The 19,759-nt window shown below is 43.2% G+C and overlaps 1 protein-coding gene and 1 long non-coding RNA gene across 3 annotated transcripts in view; one reads left to right on the forward strand and one right to left on the reverse strand.

Annotated features, from left to right (window-relative positions):
• The window catches only part of fam83c (family with sequence similarity 83 member C), a 26,617-nt gene extending 7,146 nt beyond the window's left edge, over window positions 1-19,471 (forward strand). For both annotated transcript variants that reach the window (XM_061041538.1, XM_061041539.1), the window contains 4 exons: window positions 2,025-2,192; window positions 5,196-5,320; window positions 14,052-14,288; window positions 15,144-19,471. In XM_061041538.1, the coding sequence (XP_060897521.1) occupies window positions 2,025-2,192; window positions 5,196-5,320; window positions 14,052-14,288; window positions 15,144-15,969 (1,356 nt within the window). In that variant the 3' untranslated portion in view covers window positions 15,970-19,471. The remainder of the gene's footprint in view (window positions 1-2,024; window positions 2,193-5,195; window positions 5,321-14,051; window positions 14,289-15,143) is intronic.
• On the reverse strand, window positions 4,473-5,106 carry LOC132977129 (uncharacterized). Its single transcript, XR_009673765.1, has 2 exons — window positions 4,979-5,106; window positions 4,473-4,927 (listed from the first exon to the last, which is right to left on the reverse strand). It is a non-coding gene; the product is annotated as an uncharacterized LOC132977129 (long non-coding RNA).
• Window positions 19,472-19,759: the final 288 nt, after the last annotated feature.

A 19,759-nucleotide genomic window follows, 5' to 3' on the forward strand; every position in this document is an offset into this window, starting at 1 on the left:
GACGTGTAAATAGACTCGTTTTAAATGCATGACGGCTGAGTCTGCTGCTGCTGCTGCTAAAAAAAAAGAGAAGAAAACTGAGAAAACTCCAACCTGCTCCGTCCCTGCCTGAAACACTCTCTAATATCCAATTACACAATGTTGTATTCTCTCTACAACACCATTACACTGACCTCTTTCTCACGTGTTCTGTGCTGAGTCAGCAGGTTTCAGATCCAATGACACAGTGAATGTAGTTCATCAGTCAGTAGATGGAGAGGATAAAGAGCTGCTGTTAGACCTTCTTTGATTGGTTACGTACAGTTAGCTTGACACTGAAGCTTCCTGCAGACGTGGCCTGAACATTTTCTTTCTTTAACCTTCATGAAGGAAACAGAAAAGTTCTCATGTTTTCGTTGTTGTTGTTTTGAGTATGTGTGTTATTCATTTGCAGGCATGTCTCCTGATGTGTGTGTGTGTGTGTGTGTGTGTGTGGGCAGGAACATGTCTGAACATGTGTGTGTTTGCACAGAGCGCTGTGTGTGTGTGTGTGTGTGTGAACGTTAACGTTACATAACACGTGCCATATGGAGGAATTTATGGAGTATTTGTCAAATAAGACGACTTTAGTTCGTGTAGAGTTAAAAGTCCTGAAAAGAGTCCGTGTCACATCAGGCTGATTGAAGAACAATACAAAGAATAACTTTATTTTATCTGACATCAAAGTTTACAAAAGTCACATCCACAGCCGGTTACAGATTTAAAATGTAGGATTAACAGCTGAAAAAGCTCCTTTATTTATCAGATCCTGGGGGGGGGCCAGAGAGACCGTGTGGTAGTAATGTCGATTGGCTCCGCCTTCGAGAGCACTTTGTCGTGGCCAATGACACGTGACATGTAGATCCAACTGCCAATCTAACCGTCAGAAGAGGACAAGGGTGGTAACCGCTAGGCTGCCAAACTGGTGTGCCAGTAAGAACCTCCACCGTTAAGTGTGTGAACGTGTGTGTTGTCATTGTGCATGTGACATGTGATGTTTTGGCCTTGACTGGTTGAAAGCACAAATATGTTGGAAATACATTTAGCAAACTCGACTGTGGGCAAGTGTGCTCACCATTTTTAGAAATAAAAAACAATACTTTTACCCAATATTAGATGCCTAGGATAAATTTTTTCTTGTTGCCATGGTATCAGAACTACGACGGAGTTTTTCGAGATCAAACTCGTAAATTTACGAGAATAAAGTTGTAAATTAACGAGTTCGAGACCAGCCTGTGCGAAAATGATGAAAGTAGAACTCTTAAAGTATTTTCCTCTGCAGACAACTTCCTCCCAGTCAGTGTGGTTCTTTCTTCAGTTTCTTGCAGCATCTTTTCAGGGTCCTGATATTTTAAAGACAATGTGAAGATGATGATGCATGTGTAGTTTCATATCTGCATAAGTAAAGCCCCAACACAACTATGTGTGTCTGTTATCGGTCTGCCTCGTTAAAGTGTCTCATGTGCAGAGACAGTTTGTGTCCTCTTCATCATTTTACAGATAAACAAGGTCTTACAAGTTGAAGTGAAAACTTCTCTTGGACTGTTTTTACCGACTACACAAGGAAGTATCCTATTTCCTTATTAGTGAAACCTTTAGGACAAGATGCTCCATGTTTGTCATTTGAGAACAGGATGCTCTTCTGATATAGACTAAAATAACCACTTTATTCTTTGAAGACTTTTAGAGTTCTACTTTCATCATTTTCGCGCAGGCTGGTCTCGAACTCGTTAATTTACAAGATTAAAGTCGTAAATTTACGGCTTTAATCTTTAAATGACAAACATATATAATAATAATACTGTGGCCCTAATCCTCCATCATGCAGAACAGATATGGATCATTAGATTTTTATCACATCAAAGTGTAAAATTCTGCTGAAGCCTCTTTCGATCAGAACGTGTAACCCTCACAGTGTCCGAGCCATGAAGAGGCCCCCACACTCATGAAATGTTGATGTGACTCTGCTGCATGCTAACGTCTCCCGTGTCTCCCTGCTGCTTCAGGTGATCGCCGTGGTGATGGACGTGTTCACGGACGTAGACCTGTTGTGTGATCTGATGGAGGCGTCCAACAAGCGCAGAGTCCCCGTCTACATCCTGCTGGACGACAAAAACCTCAACTACTTCACGGCCATGTGTTCAGCTCTGGACATTCAGAACTCACACCTGAGCGTAAGTCACACAGCGGACTGTAGCTGACACAGACACGTCATGTCTTACCTTTATGACAGAGACACTCACAGTGAGGTCCAGACGTACAGAGGCAGAGAAGATCTCTTTGTTTTCTGGCTTATTAAAATCAAACAACATTAAATAAAAAGTACATATAACCTGACTTATCTTTAATCACAATCCGCCCAAAATGTGTCTTCCTCTTGAAATAGCGTCTCTGACCCTCTTCTGTCTCAGTGAACCCTCGTTGTGCATGAAATGTGCAGAGCGGACTAAGCCGTGCACTCCCTTATTGTTCCACGGCTTCTTCTTCATGTTGCTGTTATTACCCTTAAAAGTGTAATTAATTTCAGGACGCGCTCACGCTAGGCAATCCGTACAGTGCCCAAGCACGCTTCACCCTAAAGGCAAGGCAAGGCATGTTTATTTATGTCGCACATTTCAACAACAAGGCAATTCAAAGTGCTTCATACAAGACATCAGAAGCATCAGATAAACATGTTTTCAGTTCTTTTGACCAGTGTGAGTGTTCCGATCCGTACACTTCTTGGCCCTGGCACACTTTGAAGAGGTGTTCTTCGGCGCGGTTAAGTTCATGCATGAGCACGGGTACACAACGTGGACAGCCTTTATCTGACTATTACGACTCAAAATAAGACACAAAGTCAGTAATGAAGCTGTCAAGTTCTCCGATGTGCAGACGCAGACTCGACCACGCGTCCCTTTTTTATTTTTTGAGTCGGCCTGTCTTTGTAAACTGAGCACGCTTCATGATCACGTAAAGCCAGGCACGTGTTGTTTTACGACGTTATGTACAAGAGGTAACCGTGCTGAGGCCCGGTTAGTCCTGGAGCAGTGTGAGAGCAGTGTGAGTTTCTGTGGTGAAGCTCATCACCTTTAAATGAACTCTGCTGATACGTGTCCCCGTATGTTCATGTAGAGGTCAGACTGAACGCTCTCAGAAAAATATTTATGTGATGTGCGTGTTTCAAAGTGTTCTGTCGCTTTCAAAGCATCGCTGGGAAGTTTCTTGCATCTATGCGATGCAGCCGGTAAAGCTAACTGCTTCGCTTCATTGTGTCGGGAAATCCATCCATTGTGAGCACTTTTCATGATATGTCAGCTCTGCCTAGCAAAATTCCCAAACCTAGCTGTGCACTGATGACACTGACGTAGTATTTGCACGTACTTATCGTAAACACAGAATAGCATAGAACTGAATTTAATAGATCAGCCTCTCGGATCAGCCCAGAGTCACCATATCGGATTGGTGCATCCCTAATGGAAGCATGCTAACATGTCAAATGCAGGTGGTGAACAACTTTGAGAAATCCTCCACCTGAGAGACGACAGCATGGTCGCATTATCAATGTGAGCGTGTTGACATAAAGCATGCAAACACCGAGCTGCTAGCATGAAATGATTTGCAGTTGTGACGTCAGAATCAAACACGGCTGGTACGCATTAAAACGAGAAATTCAAATCGCTACGTTTGAGCACTTCTGCTTTTAATGAGTTCATCAGGCAGAGAATCATAGCGTTAAACATTTGAGTGTGGCCTATCACAGCCCGTATCATGCAGCATGAAAGTCCCTCTGCTATCAGCACCTCCTGCCTGTTTGAATGTACATGCACTGACAGTACGAACAGAACAAAGCTACTTTTAGCTAGCCTGTTAGCTAACATGAGTTTGAACTGAAAGTGTGTGTTGCATAACGGAGTACTTTGCAACCTCAGCAGTTTAACCATCTCGACACTCGGCTTCTAGAAGTCACAGTGGAGTGTCAAAGGGGTCGCTATAGTGTCTGTGAGTGTGTGATGTGAACAGGGTGAACAGGTGTTTGCCGCTCCAGCACTGACTCAATGTAAACATGATGTTGTAGCGTCGAGGTGTCTGCTCTGCTCGAGTGTCATAAAGCAACAAACACTGTCTCCATTATCTCAAAGATTTCACAGAAAGTTTCCGATGTGAGAGAAAAAAGATTCAACATTCAGTTTATAGTTTATAACAGAGCAGAGAGGAATGTTTCACAATAAAAGCACTACAACTACAGATAGGCTGGGAACTTTTATTGTGAAGAGCTTCTTGGAAATAGAATGGGTTTATCGTCGGAACGAACGCAGCTTTAGCGGAGCTACACTTAGCTGTGATTCTCGATGACGCTGTCGAGAGTCAACTGTTTTTACAGCCGCTCCTTTAACCACGAGTCACCGCCACAGCCCCCTTATTTTACTCATCGTGGACTTAAAGGGAACACATTATGAAAAATCCACTTGTACAGTGTTTCTGAACATATATCTGTGTAACCTGAGAGTCTACTGACCCACAACATGTGAAATAAACCCATCCAGTCCTTTGTTTGTGGTCTGCATAAGTCTTACAACACAGAGAAAAATGCTCTGTTTCAAATGTGCTCTCCTTGTGATGTCACAGTGGGATTCTGGTAAAATAAAATCCCCTCCCCTCCCCTGGTATCTCCACCCATGGACTCCACCCCCAGACTAGAACAAAACTTTTGAGCAGGTCCGCCATTTTTATTCTCACTACAGAGGAGTGATGTCTACTGGGAAAACTCAGGGGGCGGGGCTTATTGCATTTAAAGAGACACACACACCAAAACAGAGCGTTCTGAGAGAGCTGGTTTATACAGGGTCACAAACCTCCTCTGGTGCTTGATTCATGTTATATTTTGACCAAAGCACAGCACAGATGTTTCATTTAGACCACAGGGGGACTGTTTGAAAAGGTGGAGGAGGGGACTGTTTGAAAAGGTGGAGGAGGGGACTGTTTGAAAAGGTGGAGGAGGGGGATGATATGTCCTCTTTAAAGACAGAGAGACACCTTTTAAAAGCCACCTCAACAGTTTGGACTTTTGATTCCTTTAGATCCTAAGACTAAAAAAAAATTCCCCGGTTTTTAAAAATATCAAAATGCAGCCAGCGGTGTGTGTTTGTCCATTTCTGCTTTTTCAAACGTGTGTGTGTGTTTGTGTTTGTGTGCAGAACATTCGCGTCCGCAGTGTGTGCGGGGACACGTACTGCACCAAGAGCGGCAAGAAGTTCACCGGGCAGGTCCTGGAGAAGTTCATGATCATCGACTGTGAAGAGGTCATCGCTGGGTCTTACAGGTGAATGACACACACACACACACACACACACACTTCAGCAGCCTCTCATTAACCCTTTCACTGCTTTTGTGCGCTCCTGTTTTAGTCGCCTCTCCTTTAACAACAGTTCTGGACTTCTAATGATTAACAGAGAAAAGCTGCTGATTGACTTGAGTGAGCCGTCGTTCATCACTGTCACAACAACTCTCGTTCAGCGGATAAGACTCAGAATTTGTTGCTTTCAGTTTAGTTATCTATGGCCGTACACGTGTGCATGAACTGAAGTCTCATACTCGAACTGAACACAGAAATCTGCAGAAGTCAGAAACGCTCGGCACCCATCAGGAACTTCTTTTAGATTGAATGTCACGCAGAATTTAAACACTGTACTGTACACGTTGCCAAGAATTGGTTATGTATTGTCATATGCAGAGTCCCTGTGCACATAGAGTCAGATTTATAGAATATAAAAGTTTAGCAAAAATTAATCAAACTGTATTTATGAAAAATAAGACATTGACACTTCCATTTGAATATTAGTTTAAGTATCTGTTGGTTATTTCTTAGTTCAGATCGTTTGTGCCAGTTGGTCTTGAAATGTGATGAAGGGAACTCTGCTGTAAAAACAGGCTTTTTAGAATGGGTGTGTATGTGACTTCCTGTGCTTCTGCAGCCAGCCTCTAGTGGACACTCGAGGAACTGCAGGATTTTGCACTTCAGCTTAATTTTTAAACACCGGAGGTTGCTGCTCGACTTTCTCACACAAAAGGATTGGACTGACCTTGATTATTGCTGTGTGTAAATGGTAGTATAACTATTTAATCAACTCTGACCTCATACATCTTGGTATGTAAGAAAAAACTTACCAGAGCAATCCTGCACAGCAAACCGGTTTTTAAGTTTTTAAGACACAAGTACAAACCTGTCAGGGAAGGTCCGTTGAAATATTCTTTTTTGAATTGCATTATGGGAAACGTAGGACCCTATTGTTTTGGAGTTTGGACTTTGAAAAGAAACATTTAAGGGCCAATGCTTTTAGTTTTCCTGAACTGAAACAAAATGTCCCTGACTGACGATCAGTAGCTGTAAGAAGACGTTAAGTTCGTCATTCATAAGAAACACACACGAAGAGACAGAACGAGACGTTCAGAGTGCCGAAGGGAACGCGGTTAGTCATCTCACGGCAGCAGACATTTGACAATGACTTTGCATCTTTCCTGATGAGCAGGTCTTACAGGAGGAAGCCAGCGCAGCTCTGCTCATATTCACTTTGCAAATGTGCCGATAAGCCCTGGAACAATAGTCCTGTTGTGTGTGTCTGAGCGCTGCTGCTGCTGCTGCTGCTGCTGCTGCTGCCAGTGAGGAGACGTTTGTGGTATTTGAAACAGTTTGAGAATACCTGAGTAATACCTGTAATTATAGCTGCACGCTCAACAAGTGGACCAGACTGATGAAGTGAAGAGAACGTTCTGCACAGGCTTGTTTAGTGAGCGCAGATTTGATTAACCTGTGACGCACTACAGGGTCATTTTATTCTGGAGTATTTAATTAATCTTTCACTTTTATGAAGCTTTTTGAGTGTTTAATGAACTTTAAAATGTGATCGAGTTCAGGTCGGTACGGAAGCCCTAAGGGAGCAATCATCCACACATTTTATTTTTATTTGTTTTCACGTGATAACGAGGAAAATCTCCTTTGTTCTCTAAGCGTATTTTCTGTGATAATAGGCTACTTTCGTACATTTCTGGGAAATTAAGCTTCATTATCCCAAGAAACAGAAATACACGAGACGGGACATCGAGAAAACAACTGAAATGTAGTTTTTATCTCGGGAAAATGGATTTAAAATTCATACTGTATATGGATATATGTCCACTTTGGGCTTCCGTACAGACTTCATTCTTATTGCGGCTGAGAGCTCACATTCCCATTTGTTTTACCATTATGTTAAACCTTACCTCATGATGTCATCACATGACCTAACATGCAGTAAAACATTAAAAATGACTGAGGACGTTTTTTCACATGATCATGTTCCAGAATAAAAACTACAATAACCAGAAGCTTATTTCTTCTGCAGCACAAAGCTGAGGTCAATGCCATGGACTTTATCATTTTAGATTTATGACATGCAGTGTAGCAGGAAGCCAAATAACCTTCACAGTGTAAAGATTTTTAGGGATATGTGGCGTTTGTTATCTGTTCTCAGAGTGCGTCCTGAAACGGGGAAAAGGAGTTTCAGGTTAGTGTTGTAGTACTCGGATATGTGACCTTTAAGGGTTTGCACTGGTGGACTTGTAGAGTATGAAGGGTTAACAGCACGATTCTGAATCCTCAGCTCAGACTGAACTCTGCGTTGTTTTTCTGTTCGCTCTTTATTCCCACAGGGAGACGTGTGTGTGTGTGTCAGTGTGTGTCAGTGTGGGTGTAATGTACCAGGAAAGCTGCCAGACAAACAGTGCTGTGGGTTTTGAACGACTTGGTGTCACAGAGCCGGAGGAGAGAGAGTGTCTCTCTCACGTCATGGTGTCGTGTAGATTTCTGTCTCAGCTAAGCAAACCAAACACTGCTCTCCCTCACGAGACACTTCTGCTGGTTTTAGTCCTCATGAGAACCCCTCACAGGTTACACTCACCTGAGGTGTACACTTGAGGAGGCCTGATGGGTTTTCTGGTTATGTGTAAGTGAGCGACAGAGTGTGACATCACTATAAGATCTGGAACAGGACAGGGAACATTTTTAGAAACGGCTTGATATTTAAAAAATGTTGGTAATCTTTTTTTTTAGGGATGCAGGATAGCCTCGCGGTTATGTTGCTGATGTATAGAGGCTGTAGTTAATGATGCAGCGACCATGACTTCAACTCTGACCTCTGCCCTTTGCTGCGTGTCGACCCCAACTCTCTCCTCCAGCCGTCCAGGTGTTTAAGGGATCTGATGTTTTGCAGATTATGAAGTTTAATCATGTCAGTTGTATTTGCCTCCAGGGTCTGTACAGTGTGAACAGGACACCGCGTCCTCTGTCCTCAGACGATCGCTTCATATAGAAACTCCTCCAAAACACGTTTTAAAACCAACTTCAAAAGGAGCAAACAGACTAACAGGATGGTGTGTTCAAGTACTAGTCGAAGATAGTAAAAATGGAAGGTGTGTCATGAAGTGCTCTCGTCTTTCAGCGTGACACTCCTCTTTGTTTCTCTCCTTTCCTCGTCCGGTCTCATTACCAAACTTTCTCCTCATCACTCGGGAAGTCTCTGATTTGATCCGACAGCTGCAGCGGAGCGTTTTGTTTTTTTAATTGTGCAGTTTCAGGTGAATGTGTAGGGCGAGGCTGACAAACTGAGGAATGAAGGGCGAGGTCCGAGAGGTGCCAAAACGCTTCTGACAAAATATGATGTTGTCTTATCATCTGAGCGCGTCACTCTCTCCCCTCCTGCGCCGGGTGCAGACATAAACCTGACATAGAAAAAAGAGATGCTGCGTCGCACTGTGAGACCTGGGAGGGCTCGCTTAGATTTACAGCATGAGAACATTTAAGAAGTCAATACTGGCTTCGTGGTGATTGGCTGACAGCTCATGAAACAAAAGGTTTGAAAATGGAGATGAACTTGTGCGTAGGCTGCGTCAGGTTAAACTGGCATTCAGACCCTGGCCCCCAGCTTGGAGGACTACAGGCTCCATACATGGGGAGCGTGTGCACTGACCACTACGCTACCAGCGCCACTGAATTTCAATAGTTAATGAAAAATGTTTGAAAGTCTTTTTTTTTTTTTGCATTTCAAACTGCTTTTATTTTGAATTTTGGTAGTTCACTTCTGGTTTAAATACAAACCTGCTTTTATTTTGAAAGATTTCTAGTAATTAGGACATCAACTTAACCACGGAAGAAACAAACACTGTAAAGAATTAAAAATAAAATCTGTGAAAGGGAATGGTAAAAAAAAAAAGAGAGATGTTTGACGGTCTGCAGGTAACCCGTTAACGCTGACAGCCATGGAATAAAAAAACAAACGTATAGTCATTAGTAGCATCCTGCATCCATATGCACAGTTGAATAATCATGTTGTTGTTGTTTCAATGACAACAACAACAACAAAATGCCGCCAACATGGTGACGGTGCCATGACATGATGTGATTATGCACTTGTAAAAAAAAGCTCAAACAGGTAATTAACCAATCAGTATTTTCACAGAGCTTTAATGTGTTCTTTTGTTTTTAAGTTGAGGCTTAATGAACCCTTCAACTATAATCCAAAATATAACTCAGTGGTCTCCTTTTCTCAGGCAGAATCCAGAGAAAGTAAAGGAGCACACGGGTCAGTTTTATATAACACACTGTTTGACTCTGAGGACGACGCAGAGTGTAGAAACGTTTGCACCTAAATAAATCTGCCTTCAATGACTCGTACTTTCTGCCTGAGAGAAGGAGTCCACTGAACTTAATTTTGAACGTCTAAGGTTTGTCTCTGAGAGCAACGACCTCCATTTTTAGAAGTCTCTTTCTACTTTAATCTGGACTATGATGGAAGAGTCTCTGACAGTCGAGTTCAGAGTCACGCAGCAGGAAACAGGAAACAGCCGCTGAAATTTGATCCCATTCTTCTGAAGTCTGATATCAAATCTGTGGTGAGGTAATTTGGTAAAGTGATACTCGACTCATCACAATTAAACGACCTCCTCGCAGGCTTGTGGGCCGCCATCTCTCCTCATCACGCTGTAAACAAACTTTCAGTTCATGCAGAGAAGGCGTGCTCTGATCAGGTGATCCTCGGGACATACCGGTGGATTTCACTTTAGCTTAACGGTATCCAACCTTTGAGTGATTTATCACTCGTTAAAAAAAAAAAAAAAGCCGTCCTGCAGGTTCTTCAGTTTTATTTGGCTGCGGAGAAATGCGCTCAGCACGCCTTAAATGTCTTGAACCCAGAAAACATTGAACACATGAGAGAACTTTAATTTGTTTTGCAGCTGTGAGGTTTGAACAGGTCATTTGATAACTCTGACGGTTTGATTTATGTCCTTTCTGATGTGAGACGCTTGGAATGAACCAAAGACGTGCAGCTACCGTCTCCATTCAGATACTCATTATAAAAACCAGCTATCTGCAACGTTAAGGCATGAACACCGGCTGTTTTCACACATGCACAAAGCTCCTGAAACTTTCCTGACAGTTTTGTGGTGAGCCTCATGTTTGGACGCAAATCCTCCAACATATCTGGGTTTTTTTTCCTGTAGGGTGAGCTGATGTTTGAAAGAGCAGGAAAAGTAAATGAGGCTGCTCCATAATCTTTTATTCAGGCTGGTATCTTCTTTTCTACCTTTTTTATACTGTGCACGCCTCCAGTTACCCTAAAATCTGGAATATAAGTCGTAAAAGACGTTGATGTTGGAGGTCTCCTAGAGTTAGAGAGGTTTTAACGATCTTCCTGCATGATGATTTCTATTGTGTTCAGCGAAGTCTACAACAAGCAGTGTCTGTGCATCTGTGCAAGTAATGGAAGTTTCCATCTTCGCTCGCGGGACTTACACCTTCTAACCATCCCTAAAGCCCGGACTGAATTAGGAAAAAGGGCGTTCAAGTATGCTGCTCCCTCTTCTTGGAATCGGTTGCAAGATCCTTTAAATCTTGGGGAGCTGGTTTCCTTGAATGTTTTTAAAAGTCGTCTTAATGATCTGGAGGCAGAAACATCTGACTGTAGATGTTTTAGCTAACTCGTATTGAACCTTTTTGATCGCTGATGACTTATGACAGATTCTGATGAACGGTTAATTTTGTGTTTCCTGTATTTATGTTCATTGTTGTTAAGTGTTTCATGTCTGAAACCCTGTAATTGTGCTGCTGCCTGTCTTGGCCAGGACGCTCTTGCAAAAGAGATTTTTAATCTCAATGAGACTTTTTCCTGGTTAAATAAAAAAAAATCTCTGTTGCTCTTTAGTTCTATCTGTTTTGACTTTGTGGAGTTTGCTCTCCTACTAGCTACAGTACGGTATTTCAGCACTCAGCCCGCGGTGAAAGTGGTGATGTACACACTCCTCGTCCCTCGAGTCGTGCTGCCCACCTCGGCTGGTCACTTGTTGATCACTTTCAATCAAACCAGCGCTCCACGAGCTTTATTTACTGAACAGTATTGCACCGTTTTCTTTAATTGCCACATTATGACCTCATGAGGGAGGGAAAAAAATGCTAAAAAAAAAGTGGCGCTGCCAGTCTCGTGAAGGCCCCAAGTTTCCCAGCAAAGCTTGCAATACACAAATGAATGACAAGCTTCCCAATGGAACAAACCTGAACCCAACGCCCTCGTCGGACAGAGTGGTGAAACATCCTGCAACATGGCTGCCTTCTCTATTACAGCACTGAATGGACTTGTACTTTATTGATGATTTACTGGTAGTGGGCTCAGTCAGAATGAGTGTTGGTGGGTTTCGGTTGGTGGCAGTTTCCTTTGGGGGGGGGGCACTTAACTACAGTTTTTAGTAGTGTTGATCTGGCCCTGCTGGAACACTCAGTTTGTCCCTGATAACTAACAGCGACTAAACATCCCCCCTTTGGTTTTCAGGGTGTAAATAAATAGCAGCTAGGAATCCACTTTCAGAGTCTGGATTCCAGATGTTTCTCTGCATTGCGGTGACCCGTTAGCATCTCCTTTCTTTAGCGTTAGCATCTCCTTTCTTTCTATTTTTTATTTTCAGTAGACTGAACGCTGCCACTCAGTAGTGCTTTCTACTCAGTGGGTGTAGCCACAGTAATGTGCGCATACATACATAGTCAGCATATTTTAAAGCATATCTTCCCTTTTACTAATCAAACTGTGGGTGTTATGTAAGGCCAAACTGCAGAGTGACATTTTCCATGTTGGCATTTTATTGGAGTGAGGTGACGTAGCTCGCTCTGAATCAACCTGCTGCACCACCAGTCCTCATAAACACAAGGTGGCCCAACCCTCCCCTCTGCGTCCTCTGACCAGCCATGAAGGCGCAGTGTCCTCCTCAGCGTTAATATTCTCGCTGTCTGCTCTGCTGGCCGATCAGCTGATGAGTCACCGCAGTGATTCATGTTAGAGCCGGAAGTGGTCGAAGGCTTATCTGCAGTTTATCAGCTGGAGGTGGAGGAGAGATAATTTACACACAGTGCTGTGTGTGTGTGTTCGTGTGTGTTTCATAACTTTACTACACACCAGAGGACTCCCTGATCAGAGGGCTGAGGAGTTCTGCAGGTTGTGACCACTTTAAAGAAGACACTTCCCTCGTAGTGAAGCGGATCCCTGCACAGTTTGCTGAGTGTTCAGAGCACAGAGGAGAGCAGGAGGTTCACAGTTTCCCCGCCTGTTTCCTTTTCACTGTTTCTGATTAACACTTGAGTACTCAGCGTGTGGGCAGTGTAAGCTTTTAACAACATAATGATCACAGTAGCTTTTGTTCTTCAAGCACATGTGCTTGAATAATAATGACTTCATGTTATTTTTGTAGCCACTATTATTATTCTAATTACCTTGACAATTGGCTCCTTATTATCACTCATTTGGGAGAATCAGAGTATCTGCTTCAAGCGGCTATATGAGCAGTTTAGGCGTTCTTTAGTGACTTTGCGCGATTGAAAAACGTCTTTGTCATCTCAGCCTGGTGTCTGCTGTTAAGGATGAGCGCCGTCTGGAGGTGTGAATATTAATAAGCACTATGAGGTGCATGTGTTAACGCCCACATCAGGAGGATTTCAGGGGCAGTCCTGCAGACATAAACTGGACATTTTCAGGAGTGCACATGTGAAAACAGCTTGTGATTGGCTGTTTGCCTTGTCATAGACGGGACTTGCATTAAAACCATTTATTTTGGGCGGTGGTGCAACACGTTGTTAGCAGCTCTCTTAGCATTTCAGCGTGACACATTTCCTTTTTGCTAGTACTTTAAATCAAGACTTTGAACACATCTTTGACTCATACATGTGAAGCTGAGAAGATTTGAATGTTACCACTCTGTTTTGTTTCAAAGAACAAAAAAAATTTCCGGTTTAAACACACACATTTGTAGTTCATACTACAGATAGCTCAACCTAGCAGCCAGTGTGGCGGGTAAATATCTAAATAAATAAATAGTAACAGAGTGATTTCTGACAGATAACATCTCAGATTGAGTCCCAGTCCTCGGCATGTTTCACTCTTGACGCTAAGCTAAGTCTTGCAGACCTACACGCTCACTGATCAAACAGCAGCACTTCCTCGTTGTGCCAGAGCGGGTGTCAGTGTTTACTGCATCTCAACAACAACAGATCTACCTGCTGCTATGTGTGTCTTTACTGTTGACTCGTTTGTCCCAAGTCTCAAGATGATTAAAAGAAGCATGCTGTGTCTCTGTTTACCAAGAATCCCAAAGCCAAAGGCGCTAAAAAAGACGTAGAGCATAACAAGGAAATTGGAATGAATACGTCCTACAACTTAAAACATAGAAGAAATACATTAAAATATTTTAATCCCAGAGCTGTGGCTATGGTGTTAATGTTAACTGCACCATTTGTCAGTTGTCTTCACATCACAGCTTTGCAGCGATATCGATTCTGTTACATCTGCATTGATGTATTTGCAAGGAGCACATGACGATAAATAAATACAGTAACTCCATAAAGTGTTACTGATAACCTCTGCTGAGTGTAGCTCAGCTAAAACTGTAGGCTGCTCAGGACGTGCAGATCTCACGGGTTGTTTGGTCTGACTCACTGTATTCTCACTCCTCCTCCTCCTCCTCCTCTGTCTCCTCTCTAGTTTCACCTGGCTGTCGGCTCAGGTGCACAGCAACATGGTGATGCATTTCTCGGGTCGCATCACCGACAGTTTCGACCGGGAGTTTCGCTGCCTGTACGCCGACTCGCAGATCGTCGACTGCTTCTACAACGCCGAGGAGGAGGGGATGCCTTATTACCCGTCATACCAGGCAGTCATGACCCCCGGCATGGGCATGGGGCACGGACCGGTCATGGGGTTGGATTTACTCTCTGACAGGTACCAAGCAGGAGTCTACTCTTTTTCAATGAAAATTGTGAGAAATGTTTATTTAAAGGGGACACATTATGAAAAATCCACTTTCACAGTGTTTCTGAACATATATCTGTGTAACCTGAGAGTCTACTGACCCACAACATGTGAAATAAACCCATCCAGTCCTTTGTTTGTGGTCTGCATAAGTCTTACAACACAGAGAAAAATGCTCTGTTTCAAACATGCTCTCCTTGTGATGTCACAGTGGGATTCTGGTAAAAAAAAAAAAAATCCCCTCCCCTCCCCTGATATCTCCACCCATGGACTCCACCCCCAGACTAGAACAAAACTTTTGCACAGGTCCACCATTTGTATTCTCTCTACAGAGGAGTGATGTCTACGGGGAAAATTCAGGGGGGTCATTACATTTAAAGAGACACACACACCAGAACGGAGCGTTCTGAGAGAGCTGGTTTATACAGGGTCACAAACCTCCTCTGGTGCTTGATTCATGTTATATTTTGACCAAAGCACAGCACAGATGTTTCATTTAGACCACAGGGGGGCTGTTTGAAAAGGTGGAGGAGGGGGATGATATGTCCTCCTTTAAATTTTCAAAAGCTCATATTGACATAATCCCATTCACCATCGGAGACAATCTTCCCCCTGAATAAGTTAACAGAATTTAGTCGGCATTATTTTATTCATGAATCAGTCACATACCGTGTTTTTAAATGGACCCTCGCTGGTGTTTCTCCAGTATTAACTGTTTGATGCTTTTTATGTTGTGTAATTTATTTGTACGTACCTGATGTCCCCATTGTCTTAACGCTTATCGTTCTTTCTCCCCCCCCCCCCCCCCCCCATCTACTCGTGCAGCAGGCAGCGGGAAAGGGTCTGCTCTGAAAATTCCAGCAGCCAATCGAGTAACAGCGTGTCAAGTGTGAAGGCTGCACCCGGGATGACCTCTAACACAGTCTACAAGGTCACCCAGAGTCACGACAAGAAGGAGGCCATCAGCAACTCCCACCTGAGCCCTGAGAGGAGAGTGGGAGGCTCAGACCGAGCAGGAGGCCTGACCCCGACGCCTCAGGGTCACATGACGCCAGGACCACGAGGCCAAGCTAACGGAGGAACAAATCACAGCCCGGTGATGGACAGACCGCCGCCCCCCTACGGTCACCAAATGGGCATTGATTGGAACAAGCCCAACGCGGACGTCATGCGCTCAAACATCGGAGGCACCTCCTCTAAGTTTCAAGGGCTGGGGTTGTACGACCACAAATCGAGCCTGTTCCACAACACCGGGCTAATCCCAGGCACCCCCAACTCAAACATGAACCCAAAAACACAGACCCCCTCCCCCATCAATGACAGCAAACTTCCCCCCAAACAGAGGGCTCCCCCCAACCAGCTCCTCAACAAACTCTCAGACTTCTTTCTGCCCCCCTCCAAAGACGCCTACAACTTCCGGAGGTCCCCGTCCCCTCACGGCACCACCACCTGGGGGGGGCCGGACCTCTCTCAAGCTGAGCCGGAGAGCCAGCAGAGTCCCCCGCCCCCTCCCTCTCCTGTCACACTGATGAACAGGCAGGACCAGAAACGAATGACACTGGGCCACAGCAAGCTGGACCTGGTGAACCATTACAACAAGATGAAATCCAAGCAGGTTTACAGCCGCTTCGAGCTCAAGACCTCCAACTAAACCGCCGTCTCCTCTCTTCTGTCTCAAACGTGCGACTGTTCGGGTCACAGTCAAGAAAAATACATTTGAGGTTTTTAGATGAAAGTTGTAAAATTAAAATAATAAATTCATATTATTTCAAGAATGGAGTCTTAATATTATGAGATAAGGCCATGGTTAGCCTAATGCTATTTTGAGTAGCATATAGTACATTAGCATTTAAGAAGATAGCACTAAAATTAGGAGGCTGGAGCATTTTACATTTTTTTTTAAACTTAAATAAGTTAAACTTAAACTCTACATTTTACTATGTAAATGTATGTTGTAATCCCAGGATGAGTCTGCAGAGGGCGCTGAACGGCTTGTTCTATTTACGCGATAGTTCCCCGATATGAAGCAAAGAATTTCACCCGACGGCTTCAAGCCTCTGCGTGAGCCGCTGAAACCTCTTACATAGACTCTCTTCTCCCAGCACTGGAGAGCAGCCCTCCCCTGGAAGCCCTGCAGCGTTGTGCCCCCCGGAAGGCTTACAGAGCGCTGGCCAATCAGAAGAGAGTGGGCACGTGGGGAGGGGCCTTAAAGAGACAGTAGCTTGAAACAAACCGTTTCAGGCAGAGGTTGAAATTTACGCCAGTATCAGATACATAAGGAGGTTTCTGAGCTGCAGATCGTGCAAAGCTTCTCTTTAGGTTTCATAGAGTGACGACATGAGAGGTGAACAGGGGAGCGTATGAGATCTGCCGCATTTGACAAATGAACATTTAATACCAGAACTACGGATTAAAACCGGGAACATGTATTTTTTAATTTCATTTTAAGGATAAGAATAGCTAAAAAACATCCTCATTGTCACCCAGTCAGCGAGCTGCTCTCCTGATATCCCCCCTTCATAATAGCACATGGGCTAACCATGGCCTAAATTAATCTCACTATTCTCATAATCTTATCTTTTTTACCTTGAAATGGTTTTTCTCATGACTCCATTCTTGTAATCTTATGACTTTAGTCTCAAAACATTGCATCTTTAAAGCTCCTGTGAGGAGTTTTCATCTTGATATGAAAGTGGCTGAAATAACTCTGAGGCTTCTTTATGACCTACAAATGCAAACATGACCGTACACATTAAGATGGAATATTTCTATATATGAACTTTTCTCTGACTTTATACACTGCTGCAGGGTTGGACCAATCGAACAGCACATCCAAACAGACATTGTTTACATTTTACCTCTGATGGTTCAAAGAAAGCAGGATGAGATTTTTTAATGCTAATACTCTGTCACCAAACATTATTAGAGTCCATGAGGAAATGTTTTCATAGCGCTCTTGAATTCCTCCCACTGATGGAAATCATGCAATTACAACAATGATGGCGCGGAGGCTCTTTAGCTCAGTTATCCTGTTATTCTTGAAACCATTTTTGCCTATGTCATCATGTAAGGTAGTTTACAAATGCAGGAGGGCTGTGACTCCTTGAGGGGTCTTAGTTTACACAAAAACATGAAAGAAAATCACACACTTACTTTTCCTTTAACTTGAATCATACTGAATCAGGTGACCAAAATTTAAAGGGCCAGACTCTGCGAATTGTGTGTTACACCAAAGCAGATGTCAATCAAAAGATGAACTGCCACGCCCACAAAGTCTTGAGAAATTAGCTGTTTTTAACGTTGCACTGTATAAAACATGGATGTGGTCTCAGTGACGTCACCCATCGGTTTCTGAAGGAGAGAACGATGGCGGTCGCCATTTTGGAAATGCTGAACCTAAGTTTCGCTCAATGTAGACACAGGTAAAGAGGAGGAGTTTGGTGGAGCCCTGGCAAACGGCTACAAAGCACCCACCTGTCAGTCATCTCAGCCACGCCCACATTTATGTAAATGAATGCTTAATTCCTTAGCGTATATATCTTCAAACAGGAAGAGAAGATAATCACCCCGTGAAGTTTCAATGATTTAGAAACGAGCTGTTGACTCCAAACCAGTAAACGTGTTTGTGTCTGCTGTGAAAATGAGCATTTTTACATGAGTGTTGATGGGGATTCCTTGGCTTTTGATTCCAGCCTCAAGTGGACACTCGTGGAACTGCAGTCGTGCGTTTCCGCATTGGCTTCATTTTTTCAACACAAGAGGTCGCCGCTTTATCTCACCTAAGATTTCTTATGAACATTTTTTTCACCCAAATTTTTGTGAACTCTCAACTTTGATATCATTCATGTGTTTTTATTTTTTGATTTTAAGCCAAAACTTTAAGAGGCTTTAAAATGTCCAGTGTATTGAGGAGTACAGGTAGATGTACCTGGTGGTTGTTGGTTTGATCACAGTCTCGTGTGGTCTTGTTTGGAAAGAGCTTGAATGTAACAGACGTTCATTTCTATACATGGAAAAAGTCCTGCACTCCAACCTTAAAGGTTAGCTTGTGTACCATAGCATTGATAATAAGTGATGTTATCACAGCCCAAAGTTCATACACAATGTAAGGAGGGAGGGGGGCAATTGTACCAGACTGTTTTGAGTATACACCGATCTGTCCAAATGAATGAACAAATTCTTAATTTCAGTCGGACTATAATGTCAAACTCCGCTTTGGTTTTCTGAACTTTCTGTTGTGTAAGAAATGTGTTAAATGGGAGAAGAAAGAGATGCAGTGCAGCCCAGGACGTTAGGAAAACATCTGCATCCATTTCTTTCTTTTCATTTTGACCTGTTATACTGGGATTGAATGGTTCCTGTAACACTCCTGTATTATAGTGTATATACCACGTGCCTTCATCATCCTGCCTTAAGGTTTACAATCACAGTGACATCACATGAGTGCTGATAAAGACATGCCTGTCTGAAACCTGACGGGACTACAGGGAACAAAGCTCATTGTGCGTAACAGCAGGAGCCCAATAATGTAAACGTTCCTGCTGCTGTCGTCATGACTCAGCTGGAAAACGACACACATACGTGTACCAAGTGAAGGGCTTCACACAATTAATACAGAGGAGTGTTTCCTCGGCATATTTTGAATATGTACATTTGTACAGAGTGTTTAAACACGTTCAACATGGTTATGAGTAACTGTATTATTATCAACATGTGGTTTTCTTTAGAGTTCTGTTTTGTGATGAAAGGTGCTGATGTGCAGCAGTCTTTCTTCACAGCACTACAGGGATCTCCAACAGAAGAGCTGTCACCTAAGCAATAAGAACTGACCTTGTGATCAATTATTTTGATGTGTTTTGTTAACTGCTCATGTCTTATTGTTTTGTTGTTGTTGTTTTTTGTAAACTACAGTCCGCTCGATAATTGGCTTTGCCCGAGTGTTGTACATCATTTTGTTTCTAGAGGTATGTATGTATACATAAACTCACGGTCAGGAGTTTGGGGTTTTTTTTGTTTAAGAATGACTTCTGAAAGTTTGTTATTTTTATTTTTACCGTTATTTACTGGAGAATGTGAACTTTCTGTTAAAAGTTGGTCCTAATTTGTAAATTGAACACTCTAGGATTTAATTAAAAAAAGGAAGTGAAAAGATGTTGAAGTGTCGGTCCATCCATCCAGCCAGTTTCTTTTAGCTTCTCTGATGTCTGGTGGCGATTGCCTCTGTACATTGGTGACGGGCCCCATGTACAGAGGTTAGGCCTTGTTGAAGCAGCTGTTGATTCAAACCCGGCCTTGGAGCTTCACTGTGTGTCTTCCCCCAATCTGTCCTCCCAACATTTCCCGTCCCTCTTCAGCCGTCCTACCCAGTAAAGGCAAACATTGCCCAAAAATATAACTTTAACCAATCAACCAACTTAAAACTCAAAATCTTCTATAATCTT

Source organism: Labrus mixtus, chromosome 7 (genome assembly GCF_963584025.1).
Source record: "Labrus mixtus chromosome 7, fLabMix1.1, whole genome shotgun sequence".
NCBI lineage: Eukaryota > Metazoa > Chordata > Actinopteri > Labriformes > Labridae > Labrus > Labrus mixtus.